Raw genomic sequence first — 20516 nt, 5'->3', positions numbered from 1 at the left:
TTTGTTTCATTGATTGAAAGAATTTCACCAAAAACGTTATCATCACCCAGCAAAACAAAACAATAACAAAGATCAGTCAAAAGTTTTTCATTCATTTCATCTTTTTTCTTCTCATTTTCATCAATTATCATCTCTTTCATTCTTTTGTTCGATAATGATTTTTCAAAAGAACAGCATGCAAAGCATTTCAATTCCTTGCAACATCCAACATGCTTTAGTAGCCAAGTGGCATTTCCCAACAAAAGTTTCTCATTTTCTATCATTTTATTCTGATTTTCGAACATATCGATTGAATAAATTGATTTCTATTCATTTTAATTCATTTCACAATTGTTTCATTTATTTTTTCGATTTTCTATTTATGATCTTCCTCATTGCAATCTTCCAGTTCAAAAAGCATTTATACGATAAAATTGAAAAAAAACAATTGCAATGGATAAAAAACCAAAAACATTTACAACTTTACACAACAACATTATCATGTGGTGTTCAATTTCCGAGTTTTTACGATTTCATAATAAATGGAAGACAACTCGGCTGTTATTTATTTTATTGAACAAAAACAAGTTGAAAGACATGTTTTGAAACAATGCAATCAAAAAAATCTTCATGATCATACCAATGTTCATTCATTCCATCGAGATTTTGTGTCTTTTTTTTGAATGGTACAATAGAATGATTTGATTTGTTTAAAACAATCTTATTATTGTAGGACATATTGATCAAATGACTGTTTTCAAAAACATGTTAAATTAATCCTTTTTTTCATATTTTTTACAACCATTGCTTTTGAAATAATTGAAATCTTTTTATTTTATTTAATTTTATTTTATTTTATTTAATTTTATTTTATTATTTAACGAAGTGGAAATTTGGTGACGGACGTGACAAAATTTTTTCTTCACGTCACCCAGGCTTAATTATCATTAATATCATTATTTTTATTATTTATTTATTTATTTATTTATTTATTTATTTATTTACTCACTTATTTTTTAAACAAGAAGAAGAGATAGAAGAAGAGAAAGATAATTCCATTGAGGAATAAACTTGCAGAAAAGGAATGACTTAATTGTGTTGACAAATTTTTGGTGATGATATTGTGTTAGGTTTCTTTTTTGATGGTTTCAAAATAATTTATGTAAAAGATCATGCGTAATTTGCTGCTATAATTATGTCTGCATTTGATTTCATTGGTTTGATTTAATATCTTAATTTGCAATTTATAAATAAATTGTTTTACTAACTTTTTTTTTCATAATTGTCAGAAGAGGGGGAGCAGAAAGAATCCATTTCTTTTTCTCCACAACCTGGCATAAAGCAGGGAATTTCAAGGGTACAAACAACCGTCTCCCAAAGACAAAAGGCAAACGAATTACCTTCTGCAAACGTAAGAAGGAGAAATGCTCCAAAGTTTCGACCCGGAACACAAAGAGATGTTGAACAGCCTTCACCAAAGCAAAAAGTATCGTCCGTTCGTAGCGTTTCAAGAATTCCACAAACTACAGGAAATGTTGGATTAAGTCAAAACAATACAGAATCAGTAAAGCAGATTTCTGCTGTAATTGCTATGCATCCTGCAACACCTGAACATTCACTTCAACTTCAAGATGAAAATGTGGAAAAATTAAAAATAAAAGAAGAGAACATAACTGAATTACAAAATCAGGACCGCTCCAACATTTTATCCCATGAAGCACCTTCAATAGCCTCAACATCTCCTCATTTAACGCCCACTCCCAGCATAAAGCAGAATGATATTTCGCTTGTTTCACCACCATCTTTTACCGTCATTGATAGCTCTGCAACAAAATTGGATGACAATTATGCAGAATCTCAAATGCTTCAAACTCCACCAGTTATTAATGTTCTTGCGGAGGTTCATATAGACAAAAGTTCAAAGCGAAGTGCTGAAGAGCTTTCAGACAAAGAAAAATCAAACTTTAATTTGCAGCTTTCTGTCTATGAAAATAAGCAAATTCAAGAGAATTTTAAAGATCAAAGATTTGAATCAAGAAAGGTGAACCTACAAAAACCAATAGATGAAACTTTTAATTATGAAAAACGGAAAGGAAAAGAAAAGAAAGTTAACGAGATCGTGAAAGGAGTAGAGACTTTGCTGAGAGAAGCGCAAGATTCTTTTAAAGCAACAGCAGTAAGAAAATTGCAATTAAAAATTAGTCGTAAATCGCTTCTTATGGAAAATCAGGGTTATAATTTCCAATCCAATGGCGATGCTGCAAGCAATGAAGAAAATGTGAAAAATCAAAACAGAAAAAGCAACGATGAAATACTGCAAGAAATCCGGCAAAGGAAGAAGGAAATAGAACAAGAGGAAAACAAAGCACTGGAGGAAGAAGACTACGAGCTCGGCGAAAAGCTGACAGCAGAGATGGCTGAGCTGACGAAGACTGAAAGAGCGATTGAGCAAGAAGAGCGGAAAAGAGAGAAAGAAAGATGCGCGCTGGATGTAGAGGAGATGCAGATGCGGAGGTCGGAAGAGCTTGTGCAGGACTCGATCCAAACGAAGATGGAGACGATGGGGATGCGAATGCTGCGGCAGGCAGAGAGAAGGAAGGAAGAGTCTCGCGATGCACTGGAAGGAGGGAGAGAGTGGGAAGAGATGCAAGAAGAGGGTGAAGAGGGTGAAGATGAACTTGAAGAGGATGATGATGAGGTTATCAGCAATGAGAAAGAAGAACGAACAGAAAAGACAAAAATTACAAGGAACAGGAAAACAACCAGAGATATTCAGTTGATGATGGAGACATTGAAGAAGGACGAAGACAAGCGATCGAGAAACCTTGCACGGGCAGAGGTTGAAATAGAGCTTCTTAACGAGAAGATTGAGCAGAGCTGTGTTTATGTGAAGAAGAAGGAGGCGAAGCTGTACTCAAAGAAGAGTGTGTTGCAGGGGAAAGTGGACGAAAAGCAAAGAGAATTGGAGCGGATAAAGCAGAGTTTGGCGCTTCTGCTGGAGGAGATGCGGCAGTTGGACAAGCAGATTGGCGAGGCAGCGAGCGAAGTGCGGCTGGAGGAGCAGAAGTTTGAGGAGGAGAAGAAAGCGAAAGAGCGAAGGAAAGACGAGGAGAAAGCGATGCAGAACGAGCTGCGGGTGAAGCAGCAGCTGCGCAAACTCCAGTTGCATTCGCGGAAGCTGAGGGAAATCGAAGGCAAAGCAAAGACGTCGCTGGAGGTTGGGAGTGTGCTTGTGGTGGAGTGTGAAGCGATCTTTCTGTCGTCGTCGTGTTCTGCTTTGAAAGAAGAAGGCGAAGAAGAAGAGAAGCAGCTGCGTCTGATTTCTGAGAGAGAAAGAGCCGAAGAGGAGATCAACCAGGCGGCAGAGGAAATTCGGATGGAAAGCGAACGGAAGGAGAAAGAAAGAGACAACATTCAGGAAAAGCTGGATGAGTTGGACAGCGAAGAAAAGCAGATAAAATCGAAGCTGAGCAATTTGCTTGCTTCTTCTTCTTCCTCTTCTTCTCCGTCTGCTACTTCTCCTTCTCCTTCTCCTCCGCCCACGGCATCGTCTTCTCTTTCTCTGCACTCGACATTCCTTCTGCAGAACATCGAAACAAGACTGTCCCAGATGGAAGTGGAGAAGAAGGCAGCAGCGACTGCACGTGACTTCAAAGCAGCCAAAAGGATTTCTGAGGCAATCAAAGCGATGCGAAAGGAGGTTGACGAAAGTGCAGCGCGGCTGAGCGAAATCGAAGGGATGCGGAGAGGAATAGAGGAGATGGAGAAGAGCGGGTGGGAAGAGGTCGGAAAGGGGAATGAGAGAGTGAAGGAGATCGAAGGGCTGATTGAGAAGGAAAGGAGAAACAGGCTTTTGCTGTCGGCGCAGCTGCTGGGAATAAAGAGAAGGTGGAAGAGGAGAAAAGAAAAGAACATTAAGAAGCATATTCGTATGCTCAATTTCCTGAAAGGTCAGATGGACAAGATTGAGAATATTATGAAAAGAATGGTTAGAAATAGAAAGAACATCAACAAGATTGGCAAAACATTAAAAATGTCTTTGAAGGAAAGGAATCCAAAGCCATTGACCAGCCAGCAACTTGACAGTTATCTCACTTTTGATACAAACACCGTTGCTGCAACGTCTTCTTCGAGGGTTTGGGGACCAAAATATCGTTTTGGAAGGTCAAAAGGAGAAGACGAAGCAGAAGATGAAGGTGATGATGAAGACGAGTACGAATACAATTTGACAAACGAAAAGATTTTTGAGACGTTGATTGAGAATTGCGAGAATGAAGTGAATGAGTCGAGGGAAGAGAGAGATGAACTGAGCAGCAGAATCAAAAGACTACATCAACAGTGGAAAAGCAAAGGTGCAGATGGAGTTGAAGAGGAAGGTATAAACGAACAGGAAGAGAGAAAGATGGAGGCGGAGAGCTTCAAAGACGAAACAGAAGAAGAAGAAGAAGAAGATGATGATGATGATGATGATAGTGGACTCAAAGGAATGAAACTTAACAAGCCAAACAAGTCCAAAATAGAGAGAGGAAGTGGAAATGGAGGAAAATGGGCAGAAGAAAGAGCAAACATCGCAAAGAGGATGGCAGAAGTGAAGAAGAAGTTAGTTGACTTGGAGAAAAGTCTGATGGATGCAATTGCAGAAGAAGAGAAGACACTTAAAGAAGAAGAGAAGAAAGACGAGGAAAGAAAGAAGGAAAGCATCTTTTTGCTGGATGAATACAGAAGAAAAATCAGAAGTGAACTTCTGAATGAAGAGAAAGAGCTGGGTGAATACAAACCGAAGGAAGAAGACGAAGACGACGATGAAAAAATCGAAGATGAAGGCTTTGCAATGATTGGAGCAGAAAACGAACAGAAAAAGGAGAAGGACTCGTTTGAAGAGCTGTTTGGAAGCAGCAGCTTGCTTTCGACACAAACACCTTCTGAGTCTTCTTCTGCAGTCCATTCGGCTGGTTCGCCTTCTTCTTCGTCGGATGATCTGCTTCAGCTCTTCCACTCTCCATCTTCCACAACCACATCCCAGCCATCTTCACCTGCCTCTTTCTCTTCTTCTCCTATCTTAAATTCCAGTCCCTCTGCTTCGTCTCTTTCTTCTTCCTCTTCCTCTCCTTCTCCTTCTCCCCCACTGCCTTCTGTCTACTCTCCCTGGCCCTCTCCTTCGTCTTCTCCTTTTAGTCCCTCTGCTTCTCCATCTCTTCCCTCAGCTTCTCCTTCCACACAGCCAATTCCACTGGAAGATTTTCTCAGTTCGCTTTCTCCTTCTTCAGCCTCATCTGCTTCTGCAAAAGACTCAGAAAAACAGGATTCTCTGGTTGCTGATGCAAAAGAGAAAAGTGAAGATAATGCAGAAATACAAACGTCAAAAGAAGGAAAAGAGAAAGAAGATAAAGAAGAAGAAGAAAAGAAGGCTGAAGATAGCACACAACATGCGAGTATTGAAGATGAACTTCTTCAATTTGACAGCAATGAAAATGATACGAGCAACACTTTTGATGCTTTGAAGGAAAAAGAGAATGAGACAGAGAAAGAAGACAGTGCAGAGAAAGAGCACAAAAAGGAAACAAAAGAAGAAGAAAGCGGATTTGATTTTATTTTGGATGGAAGCAATGAAGAAAACAATGACGAAGCAAAAGAGAAAAAGGAAGAGGATATTGAAGATGCATTTGGATTGGAGGAAGGCAAAGAAGACAAAGAAGGTAAAGAAGAGGAAGGTTTTGATTTTATTGAAGATGAAGCGAAAGAAGAAACTGCACAGCAACAGCAGCAGCAAAGTCAAGATGGCGATGATATCTTGAAAGCATTTGAGGAAATGGAAGATAAGGAAACAAAGGAAACAAAAGAAGAAGAAAGCAAAGAAGATGGATTCGACTTTATTTTGGAAGATAATGACACAACAGACAATACGAACAAGGAAGATGGTAATGTTGAAGAGAAAGAGAAGAAGAGTGAAGAAAAAGAAGAAGGAAAAGAAGAAGGAAAAGAAGAAGATGCATTTGGACTTCTGAATGCAGATGAAAATGACGCTTTTGGGTTGTTTAGTTCTGATGAAAAAGAGAAAGAGAAAGAAGACAAGGATGAAAAGAGTGATGAAACTGACAAGCCTTCAGAAGTTGGGAAAGAGGAAGAAGAACTTGGATTTGACTTCATTGAAGACGACAAAGAGGAGCAAAAAGAGGATGAGAAGAAAGCAAGCGGAGAGAGCAATACAGAAAATACCGCTGATGATGATCCATTTGGCCTGATGGATGAAAACAATGCAGGAGGTTTCCAAACAGTTGGAGACGGCAATGATCAGCATATTCCAAGCGGAGTCAATGAAGCCGATCAAAACAACACACAACAGCAGAAGGCGGAAGAGGAGGAAGATGCGTTTGGGCTGATGAGTTTTGAAGACAAAGCCGAAAAGGAAGAAGAGGAAGATGCATTTGGACTGTTCAAAGGAGAAGGCGAAGAAAAGAAAGAAGCAGGCGATGACGATAACATGGACGGATTTGGGTTTATTGAAGACGAACAGAAAGAATCAAAAGGCCAGGATGCGAATGCAACATTGGCTGGAGATGAAGACGATGATCCGTTTGGTCTTAACTCTACCGAAGAAGAAGGAAAAGAAGGGCAGAAGAGCGATGAATTAAACGGAGCACAGGATTTGAGTGCACTTCACGAGGAATTGACGAAGAAGAGGGAGCAAATTGAAGAGTTAGAGAACAAGATGCAGGTGTTGATGGATGAAGAGAAATATGAAGAATGCGAGGCTGTTGGGGCAGAACTGTTGGACTTGAATTCGAAGGTTTTAGCGATTGAGTCAAAGCTTAAAGAAGCTGAGGGCAGCAGCTCATTTATGTGAATGAATGTGCAAAATATTGTTAATAATGTTATTTCTCCACTTCAAATTTTTATGTTTTTTTTTTTAATGTAAATGTTGATTTGCCACATTCACTTCTTCAATTCCTCCTCTTCTTGGAAAGAGCGAATAATTAGCAGAAAAAGAGTCATTCTTTTTCTTGTTTTCAAATCATCACGTCATTTTCGTCATCTGTCTTGAAACACTTCTGATTCTTTAACTTTTTTATGCTATTTTCGAGATATGAAACATTGCTATAAATAGAAATTCATTTATGTGAAATAAAAATCCATTGAATCGTCAACTATTCCATTCTCAATAAAATGAGGCAAAATGTTGTAAATGCCTGAATAAATCTCCTGCATAAATGTTAAAAGGCATGAAACCATAAGCACAAAACAGGCAATGAAGATAATGCACAAAAGAAAAAGCAATCCGGTTCTTTTCAAAAAAAAAATAACAACAGAGAAACATACAAAAAGATAATCTCTTCACAAAGAAAAATGGAAAACTTTGGACTTTAATTCAAACATCGGATTTAAACATTACAGATTAAAATACTTTATCAATTATTAATCAAAACTGAAATAACAACAAAGACCTTTCAAAGGAAAATGATGAGCTTTGGGCATGCAAAGATAACCGCAAGCAATATTGATTTTAAAAATGCAAGTTAAAAAAATATTTGCATCTTTCTTCTAATCGGGAATTTCTTTATAATTATTCAGTTATGATAGCACAAGAAAATCTAAGATTCGCATCATCAACTTATTCTGCTAAAACCTGCCAAGCTTCAAAAATGTTTTTTCCACTTGAATTGATATGGCATGCCATTTCATGTGCAAACAGGCAACGAATTCGGCTTCAACGCCTGCTTCTTCGAACATTTCCTTCAATTCTTTACGAACTTTGCGAACGTTTAAATCATATTCATTCTTTTCAGTATATGTAGTATATGTACCAAACAGAGAACCAATTGTGACGGAGACGCCTTCGATCATATGCGGATTCCGCTCCATTCCGTTTGTTTTGTATCTTCCGCAAATCATCTCCAGAAGCAAATGAAAGGGCTTATCTGTCACGGGACAAAAATCTTTCGCTTCCATTCTCTCTAAAATATACCACATAATAATATATGATATTGGACGCAGCAACGCACCATTAAAAGCATTGCCCGTAAAAAATTCCATAAATGACCACATTTTTTCGTGTTCCATCAGAAGCGTTCTGAGTTCATTTTGCTTGAAGATGAGGCTCCACAGTCCATCAAAGACTGATCGAATGATCCAGCCTTTCTGTCTCTCTGCTCTGAGGATATCAATGAAAGGACTCCTAACGTCGAAATTATCGTCTTCATCTATAGCTGTTGTTATTTGTAAAGCAGCTTCATTCTTAATTTTCCATTCTGTTTTGTCATCTTTAAAATGCTCTTTTTCTTCTTTTGCAATAATTCCTTCGGAACTTTGAATTACAGATGAATTTATTTTCATATACTCCAATTCTTCTTCAATAATCTCAGCGCATGTATCAAAATGTTGATTCTTTTTATCCTGGCAAACTATTTCTTCTGGCATCATAATCGAAAAGATGACCTGAAGCTCTGAAATTATGATATTTCTCCAAAATCCTTTTTCTTCTTTTAGAAAAATAAAATATTGTGATACTAACTGATTCATAATCGTTTTCATTTCAGCGCTTTCAAAAAAAGGGTAACTAAAGGGTTCTTCCATAATGCATTGAATTCCAATAATTAAGCTCAGTAAAGATTTGTAATTCTTGTTGTTTTGCATAAATAATGACTCGGTCTGAATAAACTTCAAAATTGATGGAGCATTGATTTCATCGAATATTCTAACCTTATTCAAATGAAGCATACAGAATCCAGCGAGACGGTATACAGTCGATGAATTATCAGCAACTGAATTTTTTAGTATATCCAAAAGTGCAACACTTAATCCAGCTTCATCGAATCGATCAAAAAATGGATTTTTAAAATCAATATAAACCCCAAAAAATCCTCTCAATCCAAGTAAGAAGATTACATCCAAGCATTGTTGTTTAAGCTTTTGATCTGCTAGAGGATCCTGTAAAATCCCAACAAGTGAATTGCATATTGTTCCGTTGAGTGATCTCAGTAAACAATGAAAAGAAGCAATTTCTATTTCAACTTTTGATTCTTCCAACAGCTTGAGTTTTTCAGCAGTAGTTTTTTCTGCAATATTAGCCAAAGTTTCTAAATAAAACGAAATAGCAACATAAAATTTATTAAAAAAGGATAGCAACAAATTAGAACCAGTAAAAAACTCACTGTCCATAGTTCTATGTATTTCAATCTGGAATTGGTCCAATATGTTTAATTTTGCTTTTAGTTATTAAATTTATAATTTTTAATATGGGCCGAAACAAGTTGTGTTGAAGATGATCATATTTTTTTAGCGCCCATTTTATTTTTTTGAGTTTTCCACAAATCTTCCACTTGAACAGATGTCTTTCAATGTTGGAGATGGTTTGAATATTGAATTCTTTGAATGAAATTTGTTTGTTTTATGAAAACGATTTCATTGATAAAATTTATTAATAGAAGCGAAAAAAGATAGCAACTCAAACGAAATGTCTAAAGAATTGCAATTTGGCGCATTTATGAAATTCGCAATGGAGTTAACGAAAAATGCGGAGCCAAAAACATTGAATATTATAAAACATGCCTTCGATGAAAAGAGCATTGATCAAGTCGAAAACGCAAATGAATTAATGAGTCAAATGAAGGAATTGATAAACACTTTCGAGGAACTTATAAAAGTGTGAAGCATTTTTTATTAAAGAAAAATCGCTTTATCATTTTACAAAAACATTTTTAATGATCAAACTTGTTACATTAAGACAAAATTATCTTCTCATATGATAGCTGGCTTTCGAGGACTCAAAATATTGGCAGAAACTATCCCTCATGTTACAAGAGCCATATGCTCGTTGGAGATATTTCGTTCAGTTACAATAATTTTGGGAAATATTCCGTCATGTTATTGTGAAGAATATAATTTATTGACCTGCCCAGCCAGCAGCAGCAGCGGTCTAAGGCCAGCTCCAGTTGAAGTTAAAGCAACGATGATGGATCTTTTGTGCACGCTTGTGTCTAATGGAGCAACTTTTGTCAATTTGGATCAGATCAAACAACTTGTGAAAACACTTTGCGCGGATCCATCCATAGCCGTGAGCAAAACTGCAAACGCGCTTTTGGATCAAATAAATTTCAAACTTGATTCAAATATAACTCATCCTAGCAGATCTTCTGGTTCTTTTGCGATAAACATGAACGAGAAAAAGCCCGATGCTGAAGAATGCAGAGCTTGTTCTCCTGAACCAAGAGTTGATGATTATGAGCCTGCTTCTTCATCGACTCGTCCAAGCATTGAGAAAACTGAAAACTCAAAAGAAATATCCAAAAAAGCTGATGATTCTGAAAAAGGAAAAGAAAAGGAAAAAGAAAAAGTTAAAGAAATATGTGAAGAAATTGAAGTAACAAAGCCGTGGGATGTACGCTCAGTTGATGTGCATCTGACAAGTGATTGGAACGATACAAGGGTCACATGGAATTCAGCGGGTGTTTGGACTCTTTTGAGCACGATGGTGATCAAAGAGGGAATTTGGCACTGCACGCTGAGTGTTCACGGAAGTGGCGCAGATTACGGGATTGGGATTGCATCCTCAGAAGCGATTAGCCTTCCGCGAAATCAGTGGGTAGACAATGTGAAAGGAGGCCATGTGAACTTGTATGGAAACGTGTGGGTGCGCAATGGGCAGCATGTGGCCGACAACGACCCTATTCAGAAGGGAATGGCTGTCACTCTGGAAATTGACATGCACAAGAAATTGTGCGCCTATTTTTACAATGGAAAACAGCAGCACGCCTATTTTTCTCAGCTGCCAGATCATGTTGTTATTGCGGTCTGCAACAAAGCTCGCGGGTTTTCTGTTGTGATGCACGCATTAAGTCGAGTTGAGAAGCCATGGTTTCAAAAAACGCTGTCTGACACCTTCATTCCGTTGTGCTAAAGCTGTGGTGAATGCATTTGAATTAAAGAAATGCAGGATTTATTCGACTTTTAAAAAAAAATTATTATTATTATTTAAAATATTTGGCTTATTTCAGTTTTATATTATGATTTATCAAAAAATTGATTTTCCTTTCTTGTTGAGAAATACTTTCTTGTTTTGAAACATTATGTATTGTTTTTATATTATGTTCGCAATATTCATTGAATTTTAACTTTTTTGAAAATACTTTTTTGATAGTTTCTTTTGAAATGTTATCATTCATTGAATACTTAACATTGAAAAATGTGATACAAAAAATCTCTTTATTGCTCGCTTCAAATAAAGAAATATAAAGCTGAAGCGAACGCTGAATTACTCTTAAACCGACTTATTTGAGGGTTCAGATAAATGCAGATTCATTCAAAAAACTCTTTGTACAACTTTTAATATAATATTTAAAAGATTTTTTTGTTTTATTTGACGTGCAATTGGCAAATGTGCATTCACCTGTGTTGGAAGATCATTGAGCATCAAATTAAACAATCGAGAGAAAACAAGAAAGTTAGCCTATATTTTTATAATTATTGTTGAACCGCAAAACGCTTTGAGAATTTGTAACCACCCCCATCAGACTTTTCAAGGAAATCTGTCATAGCAAAAATTGCGCTCGCATTAGATGCACTTCCATTTATTAAATTCACAAAATAATCTGCAGAAATATCATCTTTCAAGCAAACAAATTATTGCTTGATTATTCTTTTTCTCATCTTTTCCTTCTTTCTCAAGTTTCTTTTGACTTTTCTGATCATTTCCTGGTGCTTTTTTATGTTTTTCAAATTTGCTTTTGCTGCTCCTCGTTTTCTCTCTCCCAACACGAAACATAAACATTTTTCTTCTCAAAGTTCTGATATTTTATTGTAATTTTCTTCAATTGAAGCAGTTTTTAAATCCAAGTCAAACTCCTATTTGAAATAAAAATGACAGAAAAATGTTTGAATGTTATCTGTGTCAAAACATTGATCTCAAACTCATCGTTGTTGAAGGAAATTATCATTTGAGCGAAAAATAATCATCTGGAATAAAAGAAAACATTCTCAATGAGCTATTGAACCACTCCAATCAGTATAATAATTCGTAAATTTTATCTTTTTCAGGTTATTGAAACTACCATCGCTCTCAATTCAAGAAATGAAAGTATTTTAAAATGTTTTTTTTTCAAAAATTAAGCACTTTTTTCAAATGAAGGAATATTTCGCTGCATTTTCATTTTATTTCTTTCTAACATATTTTTGATTTTTTTTTTCAAATTAATTATATCTTAAAACATTTTATTAACTTATATTAACAGATATTTCTAATTGATAGCTGTAAAATGCAGGGTTAGTCCCCAACGTAACGGAGGCATAGCCTCTCGTCAACGAGCTGGAATCTGCATTCGCAGTGCAAAAGGAGTTAATCAGAACTCGAAATTCACGAAAAACAACCTTTTACAGGCTTTTTCTCGGACAGTTTGCCAGGACTGTACACCATTTTCGAGTGCTCCACAGCAGTGAAAACTATTCTGCCTCTTACGAAGCAGAGAGCTTTGCACGGTCCATAAAATTATTTTTTGATCATTATCATATTTATACATTATTCTCATGTAATAAATAATGGTAATAACCACAATTGAAAATCTGATTGTTGAGATTTTAATTTATTTTTTTCATTGAAAAGAAATTTGAAACTTCATGTATTCTGGTGAGTAAACAAAACTTTTTGATTGTGCCTTTGTTTTTTTCAAAAGGTAGCTGTTGGGAAGAATTTGAGAAGTGAAATCAAATGTGTAAAAGATTTATAGAGAATATTTTTATATTTGCTTCATGGCGAATATTCTATTGTTATAGTTTTTATTGATATAAATTTTTATTTCAGCTTGAAACAGTTGTAATTGTTATATTTTTTAAACAATCTGTTGAAATTATCCTTTAATGTGTTTTGTTCAAAATGATGGTTTATTCAAATAACAACAAAATTTCATTGTGTATTTCGCACATAATCGTTTCGAATTGTTTTAAGAAAGCTTTAAACTTATTTGAAAATCATTCTTTTGCAATTTTTTCAATCTTTCCAAAAAATACAGATTCAGAACAAGAAAATCTGAGTTAGAAAAAAGTGAAGTGATGTTAAGAAATTTGCTAATATTATAAAGAATATGATATTGAAAATTTTCAAAAGAAAAAAAAATTCAAAATAAGTATTCGAGAATCTTTCCGCAATATTCATTTCATCAAGTATTTAGAAAAATTGAACAATGATTTATCGATTTGTAAGCATTATTCAAATGATACAACAATATCAATACCCTCTCTCGAGATTACAGTTGACAAAAATAAAGATTCAAAAGGTGAACCTGATCTGGTTGTCGGTTTTGTAGATGATTTTCCTCCTTTGACTTTATTTAGTTCCTGTTGTGTTTTCTTTTCCAATGAAGTGGAATGTTCATATTTATCTGTTTGATATTGAGTAGCACGATCAGTTCTGAAAGCTGTTTCTGCTTCTTTTCCTTCTGCCTCCTTAGCTGCAATCTGCCTCTTCATCTCGCTCAGCCGCTTCAGCATTTCTTCAGTGCTCATTGATGTCTGTGGTGGATATGTTGGATTGGCAGATGAAGAAGATGAAGAAGAAGACGATGATGATGCAGAAGATGAAGGGAATGTGCTGCGAGTGCCTGCTCCGTCTGCATCTGCCAACTGTCTCATCAGCTCAGCCTGTCTCTTTCTGAGTGCCTCCAAATCAGATGATGAAGTGATTGAAGAAGAGGATGAAGAAAACGATGATGGAGGTGAAGGTGAAGAAGGCGAAGGAGAAGGAGAAGAAAACATTCTTTGGAAGGCAGCCGAAGAAAACTGAGGCTTTTCGCCTGGCTGAAGTGGCTGTGGCGGAGGAAGAGAACGAGACGAAGAAGAAGATGATGCTGATGTTGATGAAGATGAGGATGGAGGAGAAGATGGAGGAGATGGAGGGGAATAAGGAGAAAGACGAGAGGAAGAAGCATAACTTTGAGCAGAAGAAGGAGAAGGATAAGAAGAAGAAGAAGAAGAAGAAGCAGATGGCTGTGTTGATGCAGAGCGAGTGGATGAGTGCTGAGATGGCTGCTGTTGAGTGGACTTGCTTCGAGTGGGAATTGGCTGAGGTTTTGAGAGAGAAGGTGGATATGCACGTGATGATGGATAAGCAGAAGAGGGATAAGAAGAAGAAGGATAAGCAGAAGAAGAAGAAGAAGAAGAAGAAGAAGAAGAAGAAGAAGGATTTCGGCTCTTCTGTTGAGCCTGTTTAGATGCACGTGATGGATAAGAAGTTGGAGATAAGGAAGAAGGAGAAGAAGGAGAAGAAGAATGAGAAGGAGGTGTATAAGAAGAATAATACGATCTTTTGGAAGGCGTCTGCTGCTGCCCCATTTTGTTGAGTGAGGCAGCAGAAACAGAAGATTGTCTTGCTATTTTCTTGAGCGTCTTCTGAAGAAGCTCTTCGTTGGAGAGAAGAGGAAGAGAAGAAGAGGAAGATGATGATGTTGATGTTGTTGGAGATGAAGATAAAGGAGTGGGAAAAGAAGAAGAAGATGATGATGTTGTTGTTGATGTGAAAGTTGAACGAGTTTTCCTTCCCTCATTTCTGAGAGCAGAATAATATGTCTTGTGAGTCGATGCATTGCCTGATGGATATCTTCTTTTATCATCTTCATACTCATCATCATCAAAATCATCATAATCATCTTCTTCTTCAATTAAATCTTCTTCTTCTTCTTTATCTTTCTCCCTTTCTTTCACTCTTTCCTCTGCCTCTCTCTCCCTCCTCTCTTCCTTCAGCTCTTCAATCATCATTTTCACACAACTTTCATCTGAAAACGGTGCAAGCGGCTTTGCCGGCGGGCGAGTTGAGGAATTTTGAGCGGCAGATTCGATGGAGCGATGGAGAAGGCGAAGAGAAGAGTGGAAGGAGGAGAAGAGAGGAAGAGAAGAGAAAGAGAAGGGGAAAGAAGAAGAGGAAGGAGAAGAAGGGAAAGGGAAAGGGAAAGAGGAAGAGAGCATTGTGAGGAATGAATAGTCAGCATTTGGATTGGTGATGGAATCGACAAGAAATCTGACAGAAGAAGAAGGAAGAGAAAGAGGGGGGAAAGAGGAAGAGGAGGAGGAAGAGGAAGAAGAAGAGGAAGAAGAAGGAGAAGAAGATATAGAAGATGCTATTAAATTGTAGAGAGATATGAAAGTATCACCCAATTCATCGTCAAAGAAGAAAGAAGATTCCAAAGAAGAAGAAGAAGAAGGAGAGGAAGGAGGAGGAGTTTTATGAGAAGAAGGAGAAGGAGAAGAAGAAGAAGAAGAAAGAAGATCGAATGGAGAAATAAAAGAAGAGCGATGAGTGAACGTGAGTGCATCGAAAGGAGAAGGAACAGAATAAGAGAATGGAGAAGAAGAGGAAGAAGAAGAAGGATAAAAAGAAGAAGAAGAAGAAGAAGAAGAATGAGAAGAGGAAGGAGAAGAAGAAGAAGCTAAAAGAGACAGCTGAGCAGCAGCACCGTCGAGAAAAGGAGAAGAATCAGAAGAAGAGAAAGAGAAGGCAAGTTTGGCAAAGTCATTCAGCTCAAATGGAACATCAGAAGAAGAAGGAGAAGGAGAAGAAGAAGAAGAAGAAGATGATGATGATGATGATGATGATGATGATGATGATGAAGGAGAAGGAGGAGTGAATGATTGATCATTAGCAGAATAAACAGGAAGAGAAGAAAGAGGAGGTTGCCCTGTTTGTTTTCTGTGCTGGTTGATCTGCTCCAAAATTGGGTCAAATGCCTTCTGCTCAACTGGAATGCTTTTTGGAGGAAGAAGAGAAGAAGATGACGAAGGAGAAGAAGAAGATGATGATGATGATGGAGGTGAAGGAGAAGAAGAAGAATGTTTTGAAGAAAAGGAAGAAGAAGAAGGATGAGGAGGAGGAGGAGAAGGAGAGCCAACAAGAGTGTCAAATCTGTCATTTTCGATGCGTCTGATGTCAGATGAAGAGGAAGGAGAAAGAGGCGCTGTTGGATGGACAACAAATTCAGAAGACAAAGGCGTTGCATTTGCCTTCTCTCTCTTTTGCTCTCTTTCTCTTTCTCTTTCTCTTTCTCTCCTCTTCAGAAATAGTGGAGAAGAAGATGATGATGAATGAGAAGAAGAAGAAGAAGGAAAATAATCAAATGATGCTCTTTGGTTATGCAATCTCATATTAATCATCCTCTTCTTCTGTTTATTCATCCCATCATTAAATTTTTCGTCTTCTTCTTCTTCTTCTCTATTACCTTCCTCCTTCTTCGCAATTCCTCTTCTTTTCTCCAAGTTTCTTGCATTCCAGTTGAAAAGAGGAAGATTTGGGAGTGTTTCATCAATGAAGCCATTGGGTGCAAAGAGAGAATGAGTGAAAAGAGAAGAAGAGAGAAGCAATTCAGACACATCAGGTGAAAAATAGCTGAGGGATGAAAGAGAAGAAGGAGAAAGAGAAAGAGAAGAGGAAGAAGAAGGAGAAGGAGAAGATGGAGAAGAAGAGGCATCAAATGATAAAGATAGAGTAGAAAGAGAAGAAGAGGAGGAGGAGGGAGAAGAAGAAGAAGGGTCGAGTGAAAAGGAATCAACAGCCAGCATTGGGCGAAGCAGCAGAGAAGAAGCAAAAGAGAGAAGAATTGTTTGTTTGAGATCAGGTGAAGGAAGAGGAGTGGAAGGATACAGTTCAGAAAAGGGAAGAGAAGAAGAAGAAGAAGAATATGAAGATGAAGATGAAGATGAAGGTGAAGGAGAAGATGAGTCAGAATAAAACGAAGGAGGAAGCGAAGGATGGTGAATGAACATCCCGATGTATTTGAAGGACACAAAGGGAGAAGAAGGAGGAGGAGCAGAAAGGGAATAGATGTTGTACAGCTGAATGGGCAGCTCTTCGTTCTTATTCCACACACTTGGCTGCATCGACGATTGGGTCATTGTCTTTACTCTTCCTTCTTCTCTTCCTTCTGTTGTTGTTGATGATGATGATGGAGAAGGATGACGAATATGCTGATTGTATGATGATGATGATGATGATGATGATGATGATGAAGGTGGTTTTCCTTCAGAAGAAGGTGGATGCAAATAATAATCTGTTTTGTTCTCTTCTTCTTCTCTTTCTCCTCTTTCTCCTCTCTTCTTCTTGTTTCTTTCTCCTTCTCTTTCTCTTTCATTAATCCTCTCCTGCCTCTCACTCCATTCAGCATAGCTATCTTCTTCTCCTTCTCTTTCTCTTTCTCCTTCTTCTCTTCCATCAGGCGGAGGAGGACGAGTAAGATTGCCAACTGTTATTGAAAAGGGAAGAATTGGCAGAGGATCAAAGACAAACCCTCCCACACACATCAGCTGAGGCTGAGGGAAAGAAGGCTGTTGGATGAATGAGGGAGGAGGAGAAAAGGGTGATTGAATGGGAGGAGAGGAAGAAGAGGAAGAGGAAGAAGAAGAAGAAGAGGTTGATTTATCAGAGCCCTTTTTGAAGACGATTCCTTTCTGAGAGAAGGGAGAAGACATCAAAGGCGCCGGAGCGGGGAATTTTGTCGGAGAAACTTCAGAAAAAGAAGATGGGTGCGGAGGAATTGAAAGAGAAAGGCTGGAAATATCGTTGCTGAGCCAGTGAATCCAAAGGGAATGGAAGGAGATGGGTGTGGGGAGGGAGGAGGAGGTGAAGAGGATGGGAGGAGGAGGGGGAGAAGAAGAAGATTTTGAAGAAGATTTTGAAGGAGAAGGAGGAGAAGGAGGAGGAGGCAGTTGAGAAGGAGCAAAGACACCAGCGACAGAAGAGGAGATGCCAACACGAAGGACAAAAGGAGACTCCAACGTGACAGCAGACTGAACACGAAAGACGTCGCTGTCTGCATCGAAGTGGAGATAAGGAGTGGATTGTGGTTGGTTGGATGACTTGGATGATCGATAGCGAGAAGAAGAAGAGGAAGAAGAGGAAGAAGGAGGAGGGTGTGAATGAGGCACAAGAACAAGAGGAACAGGAAATGCGGCTGTTTCCAAGTTGAAAGAAGGTTTTTCTCCTCTTTTTTGTGCTTCAACAGCGTCAGTGATGAAAGAGGAAGGAAGAGTGCATGAGACAGACGAGACGAAAGGAGGAGAAGAGAAGAAGGTGGGGAAAAGAGGGAGGGATTCAGAGGATGATGGAGAAGAAGAAGCAGAAGAATGAGAAGGAGAAGAGGAAGAAGAAGGAGTTTTATTTGGAGAAAGAGATTGAATAGTAGAAATTGGAATGTGCACAAAAAGAGATGCTTCGAGGGATGTGCCTAAGGCAGCTGTGGATGGCAGCAGAGTGAGTGGGAAGAGAGTGTGAGGGAGATCTGGCTGCTTCTGAAGAGAAGACGAAGAGGAAGATGAGGCAGATTGGATGAAGTCGACGAGGTCGCTATCAGAAAGAGGAGGAAATGAAGAAGAAGAAGAGGAAGAAGAAGAAGAAGACATTTGAGGATCTTCCTTGTTTCCCTCACATTCTGTGTCGAAGATGACTAGTTTGATGCCGTGAAAGGCGCACATCATCTTCAGCTCTTCTTCTTTCTCTATCACTTCAGGCATTTCAGCTGTGCTCTGCAAAGGAAATGATAAATATATTCATTGGAATAACATTAATTGAATGCAAATAACAATTATAAAATATTCATATTGATGTTCTCAATCACTCACAGCAATCTTCCATCTCCCTCCAAATTCCCAAATATCTTCCTCCTTCTACAATACTAACACATACATATTCACATGCACACACATACATATACACACACCGTGTCTTTGATGAGCACAATTGCAGTCACAGCCACCTCTTCAGCCAGCGGAGTCAGCCCAGCATTCCCAAACGAGGCAACAAACGGCGAGACAACAGCGTCTTCGATGTCGCCTGCACTCAGCCCCCATCCATCGACCATCTCGACTTCAAATGACTGCCTCCGCAGCCCTTCCAGGATGTCCTTCAGAAGAGAGAGGGATGTGCTGGATGAGCGGTGTTGCGGGAGAAGGAGATCGACAAGAAGGACAGAGCGTGACTGGAGAGAGAAGGGGATTGGAACTGGGGGTGGGGGGAATGGAAGCGCTGGGGGATTAAGGAATTACAATGAGGGGGAAAAAATAATATAAAAGAGATAAAGATGAAAAGAAATGATTCTTGTTAAATAATAAAAGATATAAACTCTAATTTGGTTTCTTTGGTAAATATTCCAAATAAAATATTAATTCTTCTTGTATTCTCAATTTCCTGCACACCTTCAAATTCAAATTCCTCTGCAATTCCATTGCTTCCACCAGCTCCTCCACTGTGTCCGCTTTCAGCTGACATCTTCTCCACAATCATCTTCTGCATCTCCTTCCACATTTCATTGCGCTGCCCCACTTTTGCCATAACTCTTGGGCTGTTCTTCATCCTTCCCAGCATCCACCGCTCAGCCACAGACATCGCTTGCCACTCCGCCAGCGACGGCTCATCAGAAGGCGAATAGAACATACACACTTCTTCAATCAGAAAGGGATCAGAGTTTGAAGGTTGATATGCAGAATGAGAGGAAGGTGAAGATGAGGACAAAGGGAAGAGAGGCTGGCGATGAACAACAAGCGCTGCAGCAATTGGTTCGTTGGAAAGAGAAGTTGGTGCTACGTTTGTTTTATCTGAAGATTTCATTTGTCAAGTGGATGAAACATTATTAAATATGATGAAAGGCATTTCCAAACAAATAAAAGAATTAATAATTTCAATTATGATGACGATAACGAAAAAAAGATAAAGAAATAAAGGGGTCATACAAATGAAATGTGCATATGGCAGCACATGTGCATTTTCATTTATTCCGCTTGTAGAAAGCACCGAAGGCCAGAACTCTTCTATTCCACTCATCAAAACACAATTTTCTTTCTCGCGAGTTTTATCTCTACGCAACGAACAAAAAGCATCCTCTGATGCATTTTCCCCATTTGAAGTTGATATGCGCTTTGGAGGACAAATCAAATCTTCTATTATGCTTTCATCAAAGAAAACGCTTGCGGATCCTTTCTGATCTCTTCTTTCAGACAATTTCAACGGAAGGAAATGTTGTACATTAGCAGGGTTCACTCCGAGTGAAATGACTGGAATGCTGTTCTGCTGGACCAATGGGGCGAGTTGAGAATAGAGGTGAGAAGGCAATGATAAAAGTCCTCCATCAATCACAACACTGTCAAATGGAAATATTCCCGAAGCATAATGCTGCAATAATGCATCGAGCCTGAATAAAAGTTTGGAATGAAAAAAGAGATTAACTGATTTTTTCATAAAAATTTATTGAAAAATTGCAAACTCATGAAGTGAAACTGGATATAAATCAAGCGTCATGTCATGTCTGGCAAAAACCTGATTTACAAATGAAAAAGTCGGATTACCAGGCGTTAGGTCTTGCGCAATAAACAGGCATGAGCCCTTATAAAACAAAATTGCGAAATGAAAATATCAAATTTTTCAAAGTAACAAACAACTGTAGGTAATTCATCAACGCCAATTTGAGAATAAATAATAAAAACGCAAATAATAACGTTGAGAAGAAGCTTAACAAGCATCAGAACGTCAAAGGAAAAAAAATCTGTAGATTTACATTTTCTTTTGATATTTCAAC

General features: G+C 38.1%; 4 protein-coding genes across 4 annotated transcripts; 2 read left to right on the top strand and 2 right to left on the bottom strand.

The window, feature by feature from the left end:
* The first annotated feature begins 1146 nt into the window (after nt 1–1146).
* On the top strand, nt 1147–7097 carry MONOS_1187 (uncharacterized protein). The gene is made up of 2 exons (XM_067864441.1): nt 1147–1196; nt 1269–7097. The coding sequence occupies exons 1-2, from the start codon at nt 1175–1177 to the stop codon at nt 6821–6823; spliced, it is 5577 nt and encodes a 1858-aa protein (XP_067725809.1). The 5' UTR covers nt 1147–1174; the 3' UTR covers nt 6824–7097.
* A 5-nt stretch (nt 7098–7102) lies between these two features.
* MONOS_1188 (uncharacterized protein) lies at nt 7103–9210 on the bottom strand. The gene is made up of 2 exons (XM_067864451.1): nt 9114–9210; nt 7103–9053 (listed from the first exon to the last, which is right to left on the bottom strand). Exons 1-2 carry the CDS (start codon nt 9133–9135, stop codon nt 7597–7599), a joined length of 1479 nt encoding a protein of 492 aa, XP_067725808.1. The 5' UTR covers nt 9136–9210; the 3' UTR covers nt 7103–7596.
* Nucleotides 9211–9262: 52 nt separating this feature from the next.
* Nucleotides 9263–11756, top strand: MONOS_1189 (uncharacterized protein). Its single transcript, XM_067864462.1, has 3 exons — nt 9263–9326; nt 9402–9619; nt 9701–11756. Exons 1-3 carry the CDS (start codon nt 9305–9307, stop codon nt 10871–10873), a joined length of 1413 nt encoding a protein of 470 aa, XP_067725807.1. The 5' UTR covers nt 9263–9304; the 3' UTR covers nt 10874–11756.
* Nucleotides 11757–12521: 765 nt separating this feature from the next.
* MONOS_1190 (uncharacterized protein) lies at nt 12522–20460 on the bottom strand (the record flags this gene model as incomplete). The annotated part of the gene is made up of 6 exons (XM_067864474.1): nt 12522–18471; nt 18666–18970; nt 19141–19539; nt 19675–20132; nt 20205–20323; nt 20377–20460. The coding sequence occupies 6 exons, from the start codon at nt 20458–20460 to the stop codon at nt 13171–13173; spliced, it is 6666 nt and encodes a 2221-aa protein (XP_067725806.1). The 3' UTR covers nt 12522–13170.
* Between the last annotated feature and the right edge of the window lie 56 nt (nt 20461–20516).

Source organism: Monocercomonoides exilis (genome assembly GCF_001643675.1).
Source record: "Monocercomonoides exilis strain PA203 chromosome Unknown scaffold28-1221067, whole genome shotgun sequence".
Taxonomy (NCBI): domain Eukaryota; phylum Preaxostyla; order Oxymonadida; family Polymastigidae; genus Monocercomonoides; species Monocercomonoides exilis.
This window is presented reverse-complemented; position numbering and strand designations above follow the sequence as displayed.